The 21746-nt window shown below is 36.7% G+C and overlaps 1 protein-coding gene and 1 non-coding gene across 17 annotated transcripts in view; both read right to left on the bottom strand.

Annotated features, from left to right (window-relative positions):
- LOC143673921 (voltage-dependent N-type calcium channel subunit alpha-1B-like) overlaps positions 1 to 21746 on the bottom strand; it is a 268765-nt gene that overhangs the window by 121986 nt on the left and 125033 nt on the right. For 5 of the 16 annotated variants that reach the window (XR_013170762.1, XM_077149032.1, XM_077149034.1 and 2 more), the window contains one exon: positions 394 to 471. The exons of 9 other annotated variants lie outside the window; for them this stretch is intronic. Coding sequence is in view for 5 of the 7 variants with exons in the window: in XM_077149032.1 (XP_077005147.1) it covers positions 416 to 471 (56 nt within the window). In the remaining 2 variants the exon portion in view is untranslated. 2 more of the 16 variants (XM_077149038.1, XM_077149037.1) reach the window with 2 other exon arrangements.
- On the bottom strand, positions 2050 to 2155 carry LOC143675218 (U6 spliceosomal RNA). The gene has a single exon (XR_013171461.1). It is a non-coding gene; the product is annotated as a U6 spliceosomal RNA (small nuclear RNA).

Raw genomic sequence — 21746 nt, 5'->3', positions numbered from 1 at the left:
TTCTTACCTTACAGGGTTTGTGTGATTTTATGTAAATCAAGAAATAAAGAGTGCTGCCTAAGGTAATACAAGACATCACTAGTAGATGTATTGCCTAAGAAAAATATGACCAGTTTATAAGTATCTGGAATAAACTGGCACTTCATTAGGATGTGAAAGATGGTAGCATTTGAACATGTGAATATGGTAGGAGAGAAAGGTGCTTGATGGAGAAAAGAAATAATTATATTTAGAAGGCAGTAGTAGTGAAAACATTTAGAATAAGAAATACCCAAAAATGTAGAATTAAGACATTAAGACAAAAGTTAGTAGAAACTAATTCTTTAGTGCTCTTTCATAGCAATGATATGTATAAAGCAAAATCGTAGTGAAAACATTTAGAATAAGATATACCTCGAGGGTGGGCCACGATGGCTCAGCAGGCAGAGTTCTCCCCTGCCATGCAGGAGACCCAGTTTTGATTCCTGGTGCCTGCCCATGCAAAAAAAAACAAACAAACCCAGAAACGTAGAATTAAGACAAAAGTTAGTAGAGACTAATTCTTTAATGCTCTTTCATAACAATGAAATGTGTAAAGCAAAATCAATACTGTCTATAAATAAATAAACTATCTCTGTGTTCAATTAAAATCAGCAAAATGATAATTTTGTATTACTATTCTACTCATAGATTCAAATTTGTTGTATATGTGGCCCAGTTTGACATAGACTCCTGATTTATTCCTAACTTATTCCCCTTTTTACACCAGCCTTACTACTCATGAAGAAGACTCTACTATTATAAGTTAGCCTTATTTCTACTAGGATGTTTCCAAATGTAGCAGTGACTGCAATTTTTGTCATGTTTCCTGATAGTAGCAATTTGAGGAGATCCAATTCTCATCAAAAGTTTCCCAATATTTTCCACAGTGTATATTTTTATCAGACATCCCCAATAATATTAACCAGAGTCAGCACTCCTCATAAAGAATTCAACAGTAATAAACAGTGCCTCCATTTCACATGAGAAGTGTCCTCCTTCCTTACCTGAATCATCCCTTATTATTTGTGTCCCAATTCTTCATTTCCCAAAATAATGCTAGGGTATTCACATCCCCCTGGAAGTTCTAAATATTTAAGTAGTGTCCCCATTCCTCATCAGAATCTCCCCAATAGTATACCCGTGCCCTGATCCCTCATCAGAAATTTCCCAATATTATAGTATTTCTTCCAATTCCATTGTAACTTCATTAATAAAATGCCAGTTTTCCCATTCATCTTTAGAATTTTCACAATATTATATTTGTGCCCCTTTCTTTATCCACAATTACCTCTTCTTGTGCTATTGTCTTCATTCATCATCTATACTTTCTAATATAACTTTAGTGCTTCCATTCATCATTAGAATTTTCATAACATGATAGTTCATTATAGAAGTTTCTATTTATTATGTAATTCCTCCAATTTCTCATTGGAAACATATCATTATTAAATATATGCCATCAATCTCTATCATATATTTTCCAATATTTCACCACTGACTCCATTACAAATCCAAATTTCTCCATTGATCAGTACCCACATTCCTCTTCAGACATTTGCTAATATTATTCCAGGACTCTTCCTCATCAGACTCTTTCCTGTAATATTCTATTGCTTGCATTCTTCTTCAGAAGATTGTAAAAAATTTGCTGCTGCTCCCATTCCTTATCAGATTTCCTCCATATGATACTAGTAACCCTAGTCTGTATCAAAATTATCTTATTGTCTGCACCCACCATCATAGAGTTCTACAAATGTCACACCATTCCATTACTTACCAGAAGTTTTATCATATAATACCATTGCCCAGATATTCATCATATGTTTCCCAATATTAAGGCAGGCAACCATTTTTTTAATTCCAAATATTATATTGGTAACCCCATATACTTCAGATTTTGTCCATATGACACCAGTTCCCTTATTCATCTTCAGAAGTTTTCCATTATGAAATTAACTCCACTATATCATGAAAATTTTCTCATCATATACCAGTGCCCCTATTTCTTTTTTCTTTTCTTTTCTTTTTTTAAATATGGAACACTTCACAAATTTACCTGTCATCCTTGCACAGGGGCCATGCTAAACTTCTCTGTATCATTCCAATTTTGTATATGTGCTGCTGAAGCGAGCACTCAGTGCCCCTATTTCTTTAGGAAATGTCTTATCAGAACTTTCCCAATATTATATGAGTGCCCCTCATTTCTCACCAGAAGTTTCTCTGTTTTAACAGTTGCACATTCCTCGTCAAAGTGTGCCCAATTTATTACACCATTTCCTCTTTATTGATCCCAAGTTGACTCACATGATATCAGCGTTCCTATTCCATTTCAAAAGTTTTCTTATGTTAGACCAGTGCACCCATCAGTATTTTCCCAATATTACACCGGGTTGATCATTGATCATCAGAATTTTTCTCATTTAATTGTGACATTTTCATCAGATGCTTTTCAATGTTATTCCAATGTCTCATTTTTATTAAGTTTTTCCATATGATCACAGTGACCCTATTTCTTTTGAGAAGATTCCCAATAATAGTGCAACGATTCATTTCAGGTGTTCTGCCATATTATACCAATGTCTGATTTACTCATATGAAGTTTTGTAATATTATTTCAATGACCTAATCTCTAGTAGTTTCTCTGTATTATATCAGAACCCCAATTCCTTATTGGATTATATTTCCCCAGTATTATACCAATGTCCTCATTCTTTATGAGAAATCTCAGAAGTTTCTTCTTATGTTACTAGTATCCCAGTTCTTCAGATTTCCCATATTATACAAGTGAATGGATTCCTCATGGAAATTTTGTAAAACTGTTTCATCCCCACTACATGCCTATATCCAATTCTCCTTCAAAAATTTCCCAATATTATATGTAGTCTATGTTTCTCATTGTATTTGTAGTCCAAATTTCCAAATATTAAAATGTGCCTACCATCTTCATGGGAACTTTTCTATTATTATAACAGTATCATCCAGTCTTCACAATATGCTCCCCAAAATCATACATATTCTTCCATATATTATTAAATGCCTGATACTAAGTCAATGCTGCAGTTACTTTTGTGAAAATACCCAATATTATATCAGAACCCTAAATCCTCACAATGAATTTTCCAGTATTATATTGATGCCTTCAGTTTTCTTCAGGAATTCTTCAAATTATACTAGTACCCCATTCCTCATTAGTAGTTTCTCCATTAAATACCAGTGTCACATTTCTTTTCAGAAGACCCAATATTATATCACTGCCACAAATCCTCACCATAATATTTACATATTACATAATATCACCAGTTGTTCTTATGAGGTTTCACTGCCACCATTGCTTATTTGAAAATTTGCTATATTATTCCAATGTTCACATTCATCATCAGATATTTCCCAATATTATATCTGTACTTTCATTTCTCTTTCCAAATTTCCTAACATTATTTCATTTCTCTAAATCTTTTATCAGTAACTTACAAATATCACATTGGTAACCTGAATTGTCATCAGAAATAACTGCTCTATATGTATACTTTCTTTGCAGGAAGGTTCTCAGCTTCATACTAGCAAGTATATTCCTAATTGGGAGTTTCCCAATATTGTACAAATATAACTTCCTCATGAGAATGTGCCCAATATTATACCTGAGTCTCCATTCATATTGTAAAGTTTTTAGTAACATCTTTCCTCTTTAGAATTGTCTCAAGGCTAGATTTATTATCTTTCACTTAACAAAAGATTTCTCCTAATATAACTGCACCACAGTAATTCAATGAAATTTTCCAAAATATTTTATACATTCAATGCTCTTCAACAATTTTCCAAAATCATACAATTATCCCCATTCTACATTGTCCCTATTATACTGATGATTCCATTGCACTTCAGAATTTCCTCCAATTGTATTAGTGTCCCCATTTCTCATCAGAAATTGTCCCATATTATCCCAGAGCTCACATTCATCATTGTAAATATCTTAGATAGGACAATAACTTGTGTGGCCATGAGTATGTAAGTCATTAAATGGTGAAGAGGCAACTGGTGGGTCAAATATATTTGTGTACTTCCGATGGTGTAAATAGTCTGCATGAATTTAATATTTTTGCATAATTGAGAAACTATATACTTAACTAGGTTTGTGCTTTTCTGCTTGCATGGTTATCTATTGAAGTACTCTGCCTTAATCTTGTATAGTGTTACCTTGGGTAGCTTTCTGAAGCATCAGACATTATTTTAAATTAGCAAATAAATCAAACTTCACAAGCAACATATACATTTACCAAATTTCATTCCATTATTAACATTTATTCTCTATGAGATTTTGTTCATTAAAAGTTTGTGTTCCAGTAATGAATCCCTAGAAATTTCCCAGTTTGCAGATTAGCAATAGATTCTTTCAATTCCCCATATCCATGTGACTTCAGTCATATTTTTATTTTTTATTTATTTATATTGTGAAAAATAACGTACACAAAAAAGCAATAAATTTGAAAGCACACCACAGCAATTAATTATAGAATGGAATTCAGAATTTGATGTGGATTACAGTTCCATAATTTTGTATTTCCTTCTAGCTTTTCCAAGACACTGAAGGCTAAAAGGAATATTGATATAATGATTCAGCAGTCATACTTATCTCATCTTCTCTGTTATAGCTCCACTTTCTTCTTTGACATTTCTCCCAACATTTAGGGGCATTTTGGCTATGCACATTATAACTTTTTCATGCTGAAAGCACTGTTGATAATATGGGATGTGAGATGGAACTATTTGATGTTCTGGAGAGGCTGGCCTCTCTTGGTTTCAGAACTCCTCTGGCCTAGGAACTGATCTGGAGGTTGCAGGTTTCTGAAAAGTAATCATAGTGCATGAAAACTTTCTAGAAGCTCAGATAAAACCCTAAGTGTTTTTTAATATTGGCAGGAATGGTTTTGGTTGGAATTTGGCACATGATGAGAAATAGCAATATCTAGCTGAAGCTTGCATAAAGGTAGCCTCCAGAACAGTCTCATGATCTATTTGAATTCTCTAAGCCACTGATACCTTATTTATTTTTGTTAATCCCACAGTGCCAGGGCAAGGTTCAGCCCTGGGAGTCATATCCCACATTGCCAGGGAGACCTTCCTATATGCACACACACTTTTAAAAAAATGATGACTTTAGGTTCACTTAGAAATATTCTGCATTTTGTAAAGAAAGTCAATAGCCAGCAATTATCAGGCATATGTACGTAAAACACAAAAAACAATCATGCAAACACACATGTTGCTACATTTCAACAGTAATACAGCCAAAGAATTAAATTGATGCTGCAGGTGTCACAACTGTATACTTATATTTTTAGTTGATTATAGTGAAATGAAAAGCTCAAGATCAGCAAAAGGAAAAGGTGTGTTGGGTGAAGTTCAGAAGAAAGGAGGTGCAAAGTGTCAGTTTTTCTCTCCCAATGTAGTTGCATGGACAGGTGTAATTCATCCAGTGACAATGTATAACATCAACATGTCAAAGTAGGACTAATCAGTGAACCTCAAAGGAAATTTATTGGTGATTAGTCATGTAGGCATACAACACAGATGTGATTGACCTCAGCTATTCAGACTCCAGTTACCCTATCCCTGAGGTCAAACTGATACTGTGTGGTCCAAAGCCCCATGCATTCAAAAACAACTATTCACAAAGATCACTTTCTTACTATAAACTATCTGGAGTGACACAATGTATACAAGTCACTCTTATGGTGCTGGTTGGACCAAGAACTCAGAGGATATCTCTCACAGTCAATGGTCAGTCCTGTAGGCATTTGGAATGTGGAGAGCTCATTATCCTTATTCTTCTGAGTTAACCCATTACTGTAGAGTTCAGCTCTACAGCCCTTGGTCTAGATTCTCTTACAGTAAAACGATCAGATTTTTCCTCAGCATCTACATTTAGTATGCCATTATAATAGATAAAGCAATAGTGTCAATATGGATATGTTGAACATTTGGAAGATCCAGGGTTGGGTAGGGATATACTTAAAGAAACAACTAACCCATCATATAAAAACATTAAGTACATTTTAATATTCAGATTAATTTGATTACTCATTTTCCCCTTGATCTACCATTATGTGTACCTTGTAATAAACTATAAAGAATTATTCAATATAAAAATTAACTGATTGTTAGGTAAATTCAGTTTTCCCTAATGCAAGACATTTAAATCAGTATTAATCCTGAGAAGGTTTTACCCTATCTCCAACCCATTTAATCATCACTATCACTGTTACCATATGACAATTTTTTTGTATATCTTTTTTTCCTGATTAGGGAATTTGTGGGTTTAGAGAATGATCATGCCAAAAACACAAGATTTCCATATACGACACTAATATTAGCACTTATATTGTTGTTAAAAATTTGTTATAAGTGATAGCACATTTTTATAATTGCTTTATTAACTATAGTCTATGGTTTAACTTAGGGTTCCCTATTTGTGCAATGTAGTTGTATGGAATTTTTTTAAAACTTTATTCTGTTACCATATATAAAACTAACAATTACTATTTTAATCACATTCCAATACATATTTCAGTGCTCTTAATTACATTCTCAATGTTATGATTTCAAAACCCCAACCCATTATCACAACACTGATATTATTCTAGATAGGAATTTTTTTGTATTTTAAGCCTTTTCTCCCAATTCCCTGTCCCCATCCCTTCCCCTGGTAACTTGTGATTTTGAGTCTTTTTTTCATATGATAGTTGAATCATATGTGTATGTGTGTGTGTGTATATATATATATACACACACACACACACACATGCATACATGTATATTATACTGTAACACTTATTTCAGTATATTCATGGTACAAATCACTTCATTACAGAAGAAAAAACTAATATTCACAGAGGTACTCAATATGTCTTCCAAACAGAATCAGCTATAACAGATATTATTACATAGAACATATATTATTGGGACAGGTATCATTGAAGTTGCTTTTGATAGTTATTACTGGGTTCCAAGTCATTTGGGGGAATGTCAGTTATCATGCCTCAGTTCATGGACTTATACTGGGATGAGTTTTCATTGATTGTTGTGTCCATTGGTTGTCTGACTACAGGGAGAGCATGGATATTTTTTAGATAGTTCCTGTGACTTCTGACTATATTAATGGATGTGTCTTATTCTTTCTATTCTTGAGATGAGGATACTATTAGTGCATTGATATAAGAAGTGTCCTCAGATAATTGTATAGGTTTGGAAGTTCATGAGATTCACATAGATGTGCCAGCTTGAGCCACAGAATCTAGGACATAAGGCCACTGCCCATGGCTACTTTGGCCTTATCTATTTCAAAAGAGTCAGGAAGTTCTGTTAATTCAGGGTGCATACCCTTTCAAACACTAGATCCTAGTATTATTCAGCATTATTTATTGAGTCTGCTGGAGCCACTTCACTAAAACCTTATCATCTTTTCAGACTTACTCTCATCCTTTGCCTTCCTCTTGGAAGGGAAAACCCCTCTAATCTTGTTATAGTTCATAAATCTTCTAATGAATGAATGCTGCTCACCATTCAAAGAACAATGATGGCTAGATCAGCACCTTTCTTTCCCTAGAGTGCTTTCTGTCTTTGGGATTGTATTGATTAGACAACATGGTCTAACAACATTAGACCATGCATGTTGTTGCCATTGTAGATGCATGGCCTAAGGGAAGGTAGAATACATGCTTTGTATCTAAATTAGGGTTAGATGAGTGGTAGATTCACTTAAATGGTATTTAGCTTGAGTATATTATCAATTTCTCCCATAGCCTTCTCAGCTTCCAAAAGCAATGTGATCTTGGCCAACAATTAGATCCATCCTTCTGGGAATCTGATGTAATTATGCTAAGAGGTACAGCTGATTCTCACATTTTTAGTAGTTAGGTTCTATAAAGTAATACCAAACATTGAATTAACATCTATTGAAAAATTGCTTATAGGGAAAATACAGAATTAAGTTCCTGCTAGCCTCTTGTCACAATATTTCTATCAACCATTCACTTCATAATCTTATTTTTTCTTTCTTTTTTATGATGAAAGAAGAAATAAAACTCTTATTCTTTGTAGATGACAGGATTGTGCACTGAGAAATTCCAGAAGAACCTACAAATGAACTGTTAGAATTAGTAATAGTTTAGCAGGATTACTGTATACAGCAATGTCAACATATTAAAAATCAATTTTAGTAATGCATATCAACCCTACCAAATTAGAAAGCAAAATTTACAAAAGATGCTACTTGTGCCACCATAAGAAATAACAGTTAAGCAAAAATATAATAAAATATTTATAAGGTCGCTCTATAGAAAGCTGTAAAATACTTTTGTGCAAAGCTAAATGCTTATGTAATGGTGAACTGTAAAATCTCCATGGAATGGAAAGTTCAACATTGAGATGTTTTTCAGCTCTACCCAAACTGATCCACAGACCCAACACAATCTTATTAAAATTCCAACACTGTTTTTGTTCTGAAAATTGACAAATTAATTCTAAAATTTATATGTAAATACAAAGAATACAATGGGCTAAGAATAGTGGAGAAAATCTTTATGAAGAACAAAGTTGGAGGCTGTACACTTCCAGATATCAAAACTTAATTTAAAACCACAGCAACTAAAAGTATTTTCTTGGGCTAAGAATGGATAAATTGACATTACAAACAGAATAAAAGTCCAGAGACAGACCCAAATACATTTCTCACCACCTGATTTATGACAAGGTGCCACAGCAATACAATGACAGAGGATGTTTTTCCTTCTTCAATAAATGATATTGAATGAACAGGATATGCATATGGAAAATAAAATGAACCTTGCCTCCTATCTCAGGCTGTATACAAAAATCAATTCTCAGTGAACCATAGACTTAAATATATTTTGTAGAAAATAAAATTGGAAAAGATGTCAAAGACCCTAGTATATGCAACAATTTATTAAACAGGACACAAAAGAGCTACCTATAATAGCAACAATTACCAAACTGATTTCATTAAAATTAAAAATCTCTTCCCTTCCCACTAAAACCATTAAGAAAAATTAAAATTGGAAAGCAATAGAGAAAGAAGGAACAGAGGAAAATACTTACATTAGACAGAAGATATACATATTACAAATATCAGAGAGTAACATTTATTTAAAAAGGATGAAAAATTATTTTTAAAATTCTTACAAACAATAAGAAAAAGAGACAACCCAGATACAAATGTACAGAAGGTTTGAGGTGGCACTTTTGAAAAGGTATGATCTAGTCAAAAAGCATATAAAATTGTTCAACATTGGTAGCCATTAATGAAACACAAACCAAATATCACAATGAGTGTGCCAGTTTGAAAGGATTATTTTCTAAGGAAAATCCTTGTTTCAATATTGATCCATCTTGTGGAAGCTGTCATTTCTTTTCATTCCTATTCAATACTATAGGTTGGAAACTTGATTAGATTACATGTGACACACCTATTGTATCAACCTTTGATTATAGGGAGATATGACTCAACCCATTGAAGGTGGGTCTTGATTTGTTTATTGAAATCCTTTAAATGAGGAAATATTTCAGAAAGAGTCACAAAAACAACAGAGCCATGAGAACCATGAGAGTTCAAAGTCAACTTTGGAGATGAAGGAGGAAATATCCCTGGGAGAACTCATGAATAAAGAAACCTGGAGAGAAAGCTAGCAGGCATGTCCATGTTCACGGTGTGCCTTTCCAGTTGAGACAGAAAGTCTGCACTTCATCCACCTTTCTTGAGTAAAGGTAACTTCTTGTTGGTGACCTGATTTGGACATTTTCACAGCCTTAGAACTGTAAATTTGCAACTTAATAAATTCCCCCTTTTAAAAGCCACTCTGTGGTATATCACCTTCCAGCAGCTGGCAAACTAGAACAACTCCAATCACCCATCAGAGTACCTAAAAGTTCCCAGTTGACAATATGTAGTGTTGCAGAGGATGTAGAGAACCCTCATACACTGTTGGTGGGAATGCAAACTGATATAATCAACTTGATAAACTGGTAATGTCTTCTAAAGCTGAACATATACATACTCTGTGGTAAAGTGATTCCACTCCATACAGATTCTGAGGATCCATGGGTCAAACTATGTCACTAGAAATCACAACTTTTTCTATAGTCATAAAGTGGATTCATACAGTATTTATGCTTTTGTATCTGCCTTATTACACTCAGCATTATGTCTTCAAGGCTCATCCATCTTATAATGTGGCTCAGGATGTCATTTCATCTTATTGCTGCATAATATTCCATCATATGTATGTACCACATTTTGTTAATCCACTCATCCATTGATGGGCACTTGAATTGTTTCCATCTGTATTAGTTAGGGTTCTCTAGAGAAACAGAATCAACAGGGAACACTTGCAAATATAAAATTTATGAAAGTGTCTCACGTGACCGTAGAAACGCAGAATCCAAAATCCACAGGGCAGGCTCCGAAGCCGATGACTCCAATGGATGGCCTGGATGAACTCCACAGGAGAGGCTCACCAGCCAAAGCAGGAATGCAACCTGTCTCCTCTGAGTCCTCCTTAAAAGGCTTCCCATGATTGGATTTAGCATCACTAATTGCAGAAGACACTCCCCTTTGGCTGATTACAAATGGAATCAGCTGTGGATGTAGCTGACATGATCATGACCTAATCCTATGAAATGTCCTCATTGCAACAGACAGGCCAGCGCTTGCCCAATCAGATGAACAGGTACCATAACTTGGCCAAGTTGACACCTGTCCCTAACCATGACACCATCTTTTAGTGATTGTGAGTAATGCCTTTATGAACACCAGTGTGAAAATGATGGTTTGTGTCACTGCTTTCAGATCTTCTGGCTATATACCAGGTAGTGGTATTACCATGTCATATGGGAACTTGATATTTAGTCTGCAAAGAAACCACAAAGCTTTCTTCTATAATGGCTATACCATTATATATTCCCACCAGCAGTGCATAAGCTTCCAATTTCTGTACTTCCTCATCAACATTTGTAATTTACTATTTGTTTAATAGCAACTATTCTTATAAGGATGAGGTGGTATCCCATTGTAGTCTTCCTGCATTTCCATTATAGCTAATGAAAATTATAATCTCTTCATTTTTTTCTCTTCAATAAAATCTTAAAAGAGATTTTTAATCTCTTCAAATACTTTTTTCCATCTGTATTTGCTTGTCAGAAAAAATGATTATTCATGTCTTTAATCCATTTAATAAAGAACCTAAAAACATAAAGCCCAGAATGGGAATGACAACTTGCAATTCTGTGCAGATTAATGTAATACCCAGATACATCTCCAAATATGTTGGATAGATGATTAGAAAGTATTGTAAAAATCCCATGAGGAACTGGAGAAAAAGCACATGGAACTACTACACTTTCCCATCAGAAAAATCCCTGAGTCTTTTTCAATCACTAGGGACTCCCAAATTAATATACCAAGCCTTTGATTTAGAAGCTTGCTCTTATGAAACCTATTTCTGTAGTGAAGAAGCTAAGCCTACATATACTTATGCCTCAGAGTTACTTCCAGAGCACTTTCTTGGTTCCTTGGTTTCTCTCTCTCCCACCCTCTCTCTCTCTCTCTCCCCAACTCTGTAGTTAAAATCATTACCCTTCCCCCTATGTGGGAGATGATATCCATTGATTTAAGTTTCCCTGAAAACATGGGACATGACTCTTGGAGATGAGTCTGACAGTGACATAGTCAGATTGGCAATGCCTTTCTGACCAAAAGGATGAAAAGAAACATAATGAAATAAAGTATCAGTGTCTAAAAGAGTTCAAATAGAGTTCAGAGGTTATTCTGCAGGTTACTTTTATGCAAGCTTCAGCTAGATATTGCAAATTGCCAGTTTGCCAAGGCCCCAACAATATCTTTCCTGTTAACCCTAAAGAACACTCAGGGCACTATCTGAGATCCTACTAATGTTTCCCACCTTCAGTTTACTCTGCAGAAACCAAAACCTTCAGAGGGTTCCTGTCATGGTCAGGTTCATGTGTCAACTTGGCCAAGTGGTCATACCTGTTTGTCTGGTTGTGCAAGTGCTGACCTGTCTGTTGCGATGAGGACATTTCATAGAATTATATCATGACCATGTCAGCTGCATCCATAGCTGATTCCATTTGTAATCAGCCAAAGGGGAGTGCCTTCTACAATGAGTGATGCCTAATCTAATCACTGGTAGCCTTTTAAGGAGGATTCAGAAGAGACAGGCTCTTCCTGTTTCAGCTGGCCAGTCTCTCCGGTGGAGTTTGTCTAGACCCGCCAACAGAATCATCAGCTTCACAGCCTGCCTTGCAGATTTTGGACTCTGCCTTCCGGCAGTCACGTGAGACACTTTCCTAAATTTTATATTTGTGAGTTTTGCCTATTGATTCTGTTTCTCTAGAGAACCCTAACTAATACATCTTGGTACCAGGAGTGATTCTTAAGAAACAGAATCTTAAGAATGGGTTTTTATGAATGGTATTCTACTCTGACTGGACTCAAAGGCACTAAGGACTCTGATTCCCAAAATCAGAATGACACTCCCAATCCATGGAGTGAGTTGGCAAAATAGATAACCAAAATATCACCATTCAATTCCCCTAATGTTTCACTTATAAGAAGCCAGGCTCTGGGGGATGTTTTTGACACCTTTACAGAGTTTTGTGGAAGTAAGAGGTATAGAGATATTGGCTGGTTGTTGTTAGATACACTGGCTGCATTAAGGAGTGAAAGGGATGGGCTTAAGTCTTCAAACAAGAAACTTAAACATCGTCTGACAGATATAGAAGTTTCTATGAATACACTGAAGGAAAATCTTATTTCCTGTAACCATAGACTTGAGATCTCTGAAAATCAGACTCAGAATCTTTTTGTTAGAGTAGCAACTTTACAACATAAACTGAAATCTCAATGTTGTGTGGTGTCTGCCATTAAAGTGAGGGCATTGATTGGAAAGACGTGGGTGGGACCCTGAAAAATGGGATGGTGACATATGGATTGATAATGATGCTGGGGGTGAGGTTGAAACTCTAGGTCATGCTGAGTCTTCTTTAGATAACCCTGCTATAGTCTCTACACTCTTCTCCACACCTCTCTCTTCTGTCTTTTCATATCTGTCTCTAGTGTTCCCTTTAGTATTTCTTGCAGAGCTGGTCTCTTGGTCACAAATTCTGTGATTTTTTGTTTGAAAATATTTTAATTTCTCCCTCATTTTTGAAGGACAATTTTGCTGGATATAGAATTCTTGGTTGGCAGGTTTTCTCTTTTATTAGTTTAAATATATCATCCCACTGTCTTCTAACCTCCATGGTTTCTGCTGAGAAATCTATGCATAGTCTTGTTGGGTTTCCCTTGTTGGTGATGGATTGCTTTTCTCTTGCTGCTTTCAAGATTCTCTCTTTCTCTTTGACCTCTGATATTCTGATTAGTAAGTGTCTTGGAGTACATCTATTTGGATCTATTCTCTTTGGGGTACACTGCACTTCTTGGATCTATAATTTTAAGTCTTTCATAAGAGTTGGGAAATTTTCAGTGATAATTTCCTCCATTAGTTTTTCTCCTCCTTTTCCCTTCTCTTCTCCTTCTGGGACACCCACAACATGAATATTCATGCACTTCATATTGTCATTCAGTTCCCTGAGTCCCTGCACGTATTTTTCCATTTTTTCCCTATATTTTCTCTTCCTTGTCAGATTTCAGAAGTTTCACCCTCCAGTTCATGAATCCTATCTTCTGCCTCTCAAAATCTACCATTGCAGGTTTCCATTGTTTTTCTCATCTCTTCTACTGTGCCTTTCATTCCTATAAGTTCTGTGATTTGTTTTTTCAGACTTTCAATTTCTTCTTTTTGTCCATTCCTTGCCTTCTTTATATCCTCCCTCAATCATTGATTTGGTTTTTGATGAGGTTTTCCATGTCTGATCATATATTCTGAATTAATTGTTTCAACTCCTGTATCTCATTTGAATTGTTGGTTTGTTCCTTTGACTGGGCTGTATCTTCAATTTTCTTAGTGTGATTTGTTATTTTTTTTTGCTGGTGTCTAGGCATTTAATAACCTTAATTAGTTTATTCTGGAGAAACTTTCACTTTTTTACCTAGTGTTTTCTTGCTGGATGAATTTGTTGTATATCTGTTATTTGACATTCAGTTCAGCTTTTTCTGGGTCACTAGCTTAGGTTTTGTTCAACAGAGGAGAACTTTTCAGTTCTTGTTTACTTGTTTCTTGCCCTGCTTTTATGGTTCCCCCCCCACACACACTTAGGGGGGTCTACTTAGGTATTATAGACCCCAGCTGGATTGTCCCAGACCAAACTGGCCTCCTATCAGGAGGAAAGAGTCACCTGCATCGGTTTTCCCTGAGGGTGATACCCAGCAGGTTGAAAGACTTTCCTGTGAAGTCTCTGGACTCTGTTTTTCTTATCCTTCCCAGTATGTGGTGCTTGTCTGCCTGCAGGCCCCACCAGCATTAGATGATGCAGTACCTTTAACTTTGGCAGATTCTCCCTTCTGGGGATGTGGTGGAGACAGAGGAGAGGTTGTAGGCTGGGTTTAATGGCTTCAAATTACCATGCTCTGGTGTCTGAATTCCTTGAGGGAGGGATTCCACCTGAGTTGGACTTCACCCCTCCCCTGGGAAGGCACAGGCTCCAGACAAGCCCTCAAATGAGCTTGTTTCTGCCAATGCCTGGGGCAGTTGCAGCCTAAAAAGCCCTGCTGCTGTATCTAAAGGCAGTCAAGCTTTTGTAGAAACACAGCCACAAAAACCCATTTTTTTTCCATCAGCCCTGACCCCTTGGAGTTGGGGCAAAAATGAGAGACCTTCGCTTTGACCAGGTTCACCTGAGCTGGGGGCCTATTTTTAGTAGTCAGAATTTGTTACTTAATGCCACAATTGGTGTTTGGTTGGGCTCAGCTGCTGCTGCTGGTAAAGTCTCTTTCCTTTCCCCTCTGGGAAGCAGCCTGTGGGAGAGGGGCACCGGCAGCCATGTCTTGGGGAACTCACAGTTCTGGGGGGGCTCACAGCTGGTACAGCTGGTCCAGACCGGGGTACGCTGTGCTTCTAGTCACTTACGTGGCCCCAGAAGCTTTTCTGTACTGATTCTGGTTATTTAGTAAGTGTTCTGGTGGATGAACTAAATTGTATACATTGCTAAGCCACCATCTTGGCCCAGAATCTCTCTGTAGGGTGGATTTTTGATTGGCAAATTCTTTCAGGACATTTGTCTCTGAAAATTTTTTATATCTCCCTCAGTTTGAAAAGAAAATTTGACTGGATACAGAATTCTTGTCTTTCTCTTTCAAGATCTTAAATATCTCATACCATTTATGTGACTTCCCTTGTATGTTGTAGATTGGTTTTCTCTTGGCACTTTCAAGACTTTCTGCTTTTCTTTATCTTTTGAAAGACTGATTAGTATGTATTTGGGGAAGGTCTACTTGGATTTATTCTATTTGGAGTTCACTGGGTTTCTTTGATTTGCATATAAATGTCCTTTATAATGGTTGGGAAGTTTTCCCCGATTGTACCCTCAAATGATCTTCCCAGCCCTCTACTCTTCTCTTCTCCTGGGACACCAATGGTTCATATATTTCTGTGCTTTGTTTTGTCCATCATTTCCTTGTGATCCAATTCAATTTTTTATTCTTTTTTGTCATTTACTTTGAGAGTTCAAAATCAGTTTTCCTGTCCTCTAGTTCATTTATTTTTTCTTCTGCCTCTTCAAATCTACTGTTGTCTGCAGTATGCTTTTTACTTGGTCTACAGTATCTTTAATCTCTGTGATAGCTGCTATTTTTCTATTTATTCTTTCAAATTCTTCTTTTTACTCTTCTAGTGTCCTCCTGATCTTCTTTATGTCATTATCCATCCCATTGATGTTACTTAGTGGAAGTGCCAGATGTGGGAACAGGGTGCTTGTTCCAAGGGTTTGGGACAAGTGTGCACATTTGTGATGCAGTGTATTGGGGTACAGGGTTCAAGAAGTCTGTGTAGGAATGTATGGACACCCAGTGGCAGGAAGGATGTGGCTGTGTGGGTGTGCAGGTCTTTGGTACATGGCCTTGGCTTGTGCTGTTGTAGGGGGAGGATTCCTCATGTGCACATGTGTGAAGTTCAGGTCAGTGGCCGGTTTTGTACCTGAGTGGGCTTGGGGCAGTTATGAACCTGCTGCACAGGTCAGCACTTTCCAAGGGCTGGAGGCATGGCTGCGGGCCATGCACATCATATGCATGTCAGTGGGCTATAAACTGAATACACATGAGAAAAGCTCAGGGTGTCAAGGTGAGGTTGTGTTACTGCGTGGGCTAGGGGTGGGTGTAGCCTAGGTAAGCACTCACAACCTTTATGTGCTGGTGACTGCCTCCAGGGGTCAGGGAGGGAGAAGTGGGTCTTGCGAGGGGTGGGGTGATACTATTCTTACAGAGGAGAGATGGATTGGGCTTAGGCAGGTGTGCATGCACTTGGGATGGGTGTGTGGAACAGATATGCATAGGAGGGGTGGTGGAGCAGGGTTTTGGGACTTGGGGGGGCAGGTGATGGGGTTCAAGTGCATGCGTATGGGGTAAGTCCTGGGTCATGGGGCTGTGCCAGTGAAGATAACTTGTTCAACGAATATAAATTGACTTTCTTCCTATTCCATGTCTCCCTGCCTTTACATTTCTCAGCGCTCTGGGCTTCTGTTGGAATGGGGCATCTTAGGCTGCCCCAGCCAGGGTGGCCTCTATTTCTCCGCAAAAGCTGAGACAGTTCTTCAGCTTTTGCAACCATGGTTTCCCTTTCTGGTGTAGAAGACCCTCTCAGATCACTCAGTCACTTTCCTGTCCCTTCTGTAGTTGTTGCTTGGAGTGGTTATGAACTCAACCTATTCCATTCCACCATCTTCCCAGAATTCTCCATCACCATACTTTTAAGTTTAACCTCATTAAGTGATGGTTTAACAATTTCTAGCTTCTGTATATTCTCCTCTAGGTTCTCTATATTCTGAGATTACATTTATTGGCCTATATTAGCAAAATCATACAGTATCTATATTTTTGTGTCTGGATTATTTCACTCAGCATTATGTCCTCAAGTTTTATCCATATTGACATATGCTTCAGGACCTTATTTCATCTTACTGCTCCTTAATATTCTATTGCATCTATATATCAAATTTAATTCATCTATTCATCCATTGATGGGCACTTGGACTGTTTCCATCTTTTGAAAATTTTAAATAGTACCACTATGAACATTAGTGTGCAAATGTCTGTTCATGTCACTGCTTTCTGTTCTTCTCAGTATATACCAAGTTGTGGTCTTACCGGTTCTCAGGGCAAATTGATATTTAGTTTTCTAAGGAACTGCCAAACTGTCTTCCACAGTTGCTGTACCATTATATATCCCAATGAAGTATTTCAAATTCTCCACATCCTCCCCCAAATTTATAGTTTCCTCTTTGTTTAATAGCAGTCATTTTTATAGGTTTGAGATGATATCACAAGTGTAGTTTGATTTGCTTTTCCCTTATCATTAATAAAGATGAACAGCTCTTTTTGTGCTTTTTTGGCCATTGGTATTTGCTCTTCAGGAAATTTTCTATGAATATTTTTTGCCTATTTTATAATTGGGTTGCTTGCTCTTTTGTTGTTGAGTTTTATGATTTTTAAATATATACTGGACATCAAGTCTGATTTGATATGTTGTCTCTAAATATTTTCTCCCATTGGTTTGTCTGCCTCTTCACCTTTGTGATAAAGTCCTCTGACGTACAGAACATTTGACTTTAAAGAATTCCCGTTTATCTATTTTTTCTTTCATTGCTTGTGCATTGGGTTTAAAGTTTAAGAAACTTCTTCCTATAACTAAGTCTTGAAGATGTTCCCTTATATTTCCTTCTAGGATTTTTATGGTACTGGCTGTTATATTTAGGTCTTTGATCCATTTTGAACTAATTTTTGTATAGGGAGTAAGGTGGGTGTCCTCTTTCATTCCTTCTGCTTTTGATATGCATTTCCTTCAGACCCATTTATTGAAAAGATTATTCTGTCCAAGTACAGTGGACTAGGGTCTTAGGATATCAATTGACCATAGATTTGCTCATCTATATCCACACTCTTAATTCAAGTCCATTCATCAATATGTCTATCTTTGTGCCAGTATCATGTTTTGAGTACTATGGCTTTATAATAAGCTTTAAAGTCATGAAGTGTTAGTCCATCCACTTCATTCTTCTTTAGGACAGTTTTGGCTCTTCAAGGTCATTTTACATTCCAAATATATTTGATCACTAGCTTTTTTGAGACTTCAAGCTAGGTTCTTGGAATTTTGATTCCTATTGCATTGAATCCATAGATCAATTTGGGTGTAATTGACATCTTGATGACATTCAACCTTGCTATCTGTACTGATTTGAAAGGCTTATATATCATAGAAAAGCCATGTTTTAATCTTGATTCCATCTCATGGAGGCAACTGTTTCTTTTAATCCCTATTCAGTACAATATGTTGGAAAATTGATTAGATTTTGCCCAGAGATGTGGCTCACACAATTGTGGGTATTCATTTTTAATAAGAGGGTGATGTGACTCTACCTATTCCAGGTGGGTCTTGATTAATTTTCTGGAATCTTTTAAAAGAAGAAGCATTTTGGGGAAATCTTCAGAATAATGACAGAGAACATGAGAACCAGCAGAATTCATACAGCCATAGACCTTTGGAGATGAAGAAGGAGCATACCCCCAGGGGATGTTTATGAAAGAAACCTTGAGAGAAAGCTAGCAGATGTCACCAGGTTCACCGTGGGTAGTCCCAGTTGAGAAAGAAACCCTGAACTTCATCAGCCTTTCTTGAGTGAAGGTAACCTCTTGGTGCCTTAATTTGGATATTTTTATAAACTTGCTTTAACTGGGACATTTTCATGCCCTTAAAACTGTAAACTAGCAAATTAATAAATTCCTCCCTTTTCAAAGCCATTCCAGTTCTGGTATTTAGTAGCCGCCCTAGAGGACAAACTAAATCATGCTTCTCACTATGCTGCCACCTTGCTGTGCCTCTCTAGTATATTTTTAAGATCTAGTATTGTGACTTTCATCCCTATAATTTAGGTTGTGTTTCTCTTTATACCTTCAAATTCTTCTTTTTGCAATACATTATATTCTTAATATCCTTTATCTCTTTATGCTTATTTTCCATAAGATGTCTTGACAGCCTATTATTTTGCTGTAAATCTTAAGGTCAGTTTCTCCCTCTTGTCTAGTTTCTGTTCTTGATTGGCTTTATGCTTTGGCTCTATTTTGATGCTTGGTCCAACTTATTCTGGATCTATAGAGTATCATGTGTTAAATTCTTCAGATTTTCTAAACTTCTCTAAATTTGATTCTTGCTCTGGATTCATGGTAAAATTTTTAAGGTTGTACTCTATGCACAGTTTTCTATGTCCAGGAGAAAGCTTGTTTTCCTCTATTCCTTCTCCAGGAATGATAATTTATTCCATTTGTTATCTGCAGAATTTTCTTTCCAGCTACAAATTCTCTCACTTACTCAGTGCTCCTTTTTCCTTATGCTTTACAGTTCTGTGCACCATCCTGCCTGACATTTTTTTTTGTTTGAGGCTTTTCTCCTTCCAGATTCTTCCCATTACAGTTTCCCACCCCAGAGACACAGGTGGTGTCAATCCACATAGGTGGGTCACTGCAGAAATGTCAGTTGTGTATTTAGATGGTCCAGCTTTCAGAGGCTGACTTGCACATATACACCTCTTGCCAACAGTTCCACTGCAGTCTCTCTTTTTCTATACTCATTGGTCCTTTTGTATGCAGCATTCCTCAGTGGTTTACATTCCACCCTATGTGTCTGTGTCACTGTGCCTGTATAGTGGGGTTCTAACTTGACACCATAAGAAGCTCTATATTGTGCATCTGCAGCAGGAAGGACCCGGGTCATGCTACATCTATGCATCTCCCAGCCTGTGTAGTTTGGATTGGGAGGTCTGAGATAGAAATATCCTACCTGATCTTACAGTTTTTCTTTTTTAAATTCAGTATTTATGGAGTCTTTATCCAATCTCTGTTGTCCTGCAAGTCCTAAGAATTGGGAATTTTTCCTCTCATTGATTCTGACAGATGAAATTCTAGAAGATGTCTCATGTTACCATATTGAAGATGTCATGCTCCAGTACTATATAATTTTATCACCTACATAGGTTGTGTATCCCTGGCCAGTTTTTCAACAATACCCTGTAAGTGTGATGTGTCCTGAATGCAACATATCAGAAGGCATATTCCTTCCTTCTATCTTAATCCCAAAATGAAGCTGGTATAGAACAGAGCCAAGGGTTACCTACCAAGGAAAGAAATGTAAGTGAGAATTAAAACCTTGTTAATGTAAGCTGCTAAGATTTGGGAGCTTTTATTCCTTCAGTATAATCTGGCAAAGGCCCACTGATACAGCACATAGTACATAAAAATATAGAATATCACACAAAAATAAGAACATAAAAAATGAATTCAATAAGCATTGACTAAATACAGCTGTACACTGTTCATTCCTTAACAGGAATAAAGAAATTCTTGTTCAAGATCTGCCTCAAGTATCACTTAACTTGAGCAAGATTCTCTGACCACCCCAGTATTAGTCAGGACTTTCTTGATTGCACAAAGCATAAACTCAACTCTAACTAGTTTTCCACCACACCTCAACCTACCCCTCTTCAGTTTTCCTTGTCTAAGTACATGGTAACTCCATCTTTCTAGTTGATCAGGTCAAAAATTTTTGCGATGTCCTTGTTTGTTCTGTCTTTTATGCCATATCCATTCTGAAAACAAATTGGGTTGTCTGAAAATATTTCCAACATTTGATCATTTCTCAATACTTGCAAGTCCTTCAGTGGTTCAAGCAGTTTGTCATTTCTCAACAGCTTTCCTATAGCCTCCCCATTTCTGCCCTTTCCACCTAGAGTCAATTCACGGCAAAGCAGCCAACTGATGCTTTCAAACATAAAACATGAGTCAGATCTTGTCACTCCTCTGCTATCCTTCTCACTCAGAGTAAAAGATAAAGTCTTAAAAATGGTCAATAAGGCCTTAATGTGATCTGGTCCCATTTTCTTACTGATTTCATATCCCAGCTCTTTATAAATTAATCACTCTGTTTTAACCACATCACTAGTCTCCTTGAAATGTACAAGGAATATTCCTGACTAAAAGCCTTTTACTTGCTGTTCTTGCTGTCTGGAATGCTCTTTTCCTGATATCCATGGCTTGCTCTCTCACTATCTTTTTTGTGAGATCTCCTTATCATATGTAAAATTGTAATAACCCCTCTCCACTCTCCCTTTTCCCTTTCTCAACTTCAGCTTTCTCCATACACTCAAGTCATCTCTATATTATATTTTTGTTGGCACTGTACTTTGTTTATTCTCTCTTTTCTCCCACTAAAATTTAAGCTCCATTGGGGCAAGGGTTTTTATCTGTTTTTGTCACTGGCATATTGTATTAAATTATCTACTGCTATTGCTATTATGGCAAAAAATCACCCTGAAGTTTAATCTTAAAATGACAATAAGGTCATATTATCTTTTACAGTTTTTGTGTGACAGGAATCTAAAAGCAGCTTGCTGACTGGTTCTGGCTTTGGAATCTCATGTGATTCAGTCAGATATGGGCCACGACTGAAGGCCAGACCAGAAGTGAAAGATTTGCTTCCAAGAGGGTTCTTTCA

Source organism: Tamandua tetradactyla, chromosome 2 (genome assembly GCF_023851605.1).
Source record: "Tamandua tetradactyla isolate mTamTet1 chromosome 2, mTamTet1.pri, whole genome shotgun sequence".
NCBI lineage: Eukaryota > Metazoa > Chordata > Mammalia > Pilosa > Myrmecophagidae > Tamandua > Tamandua tetradactyla.
Note: the sequence above shows the minus strand (reverse complement) of the source record. Positions and strands in the feature narration are given on the sequence as shown.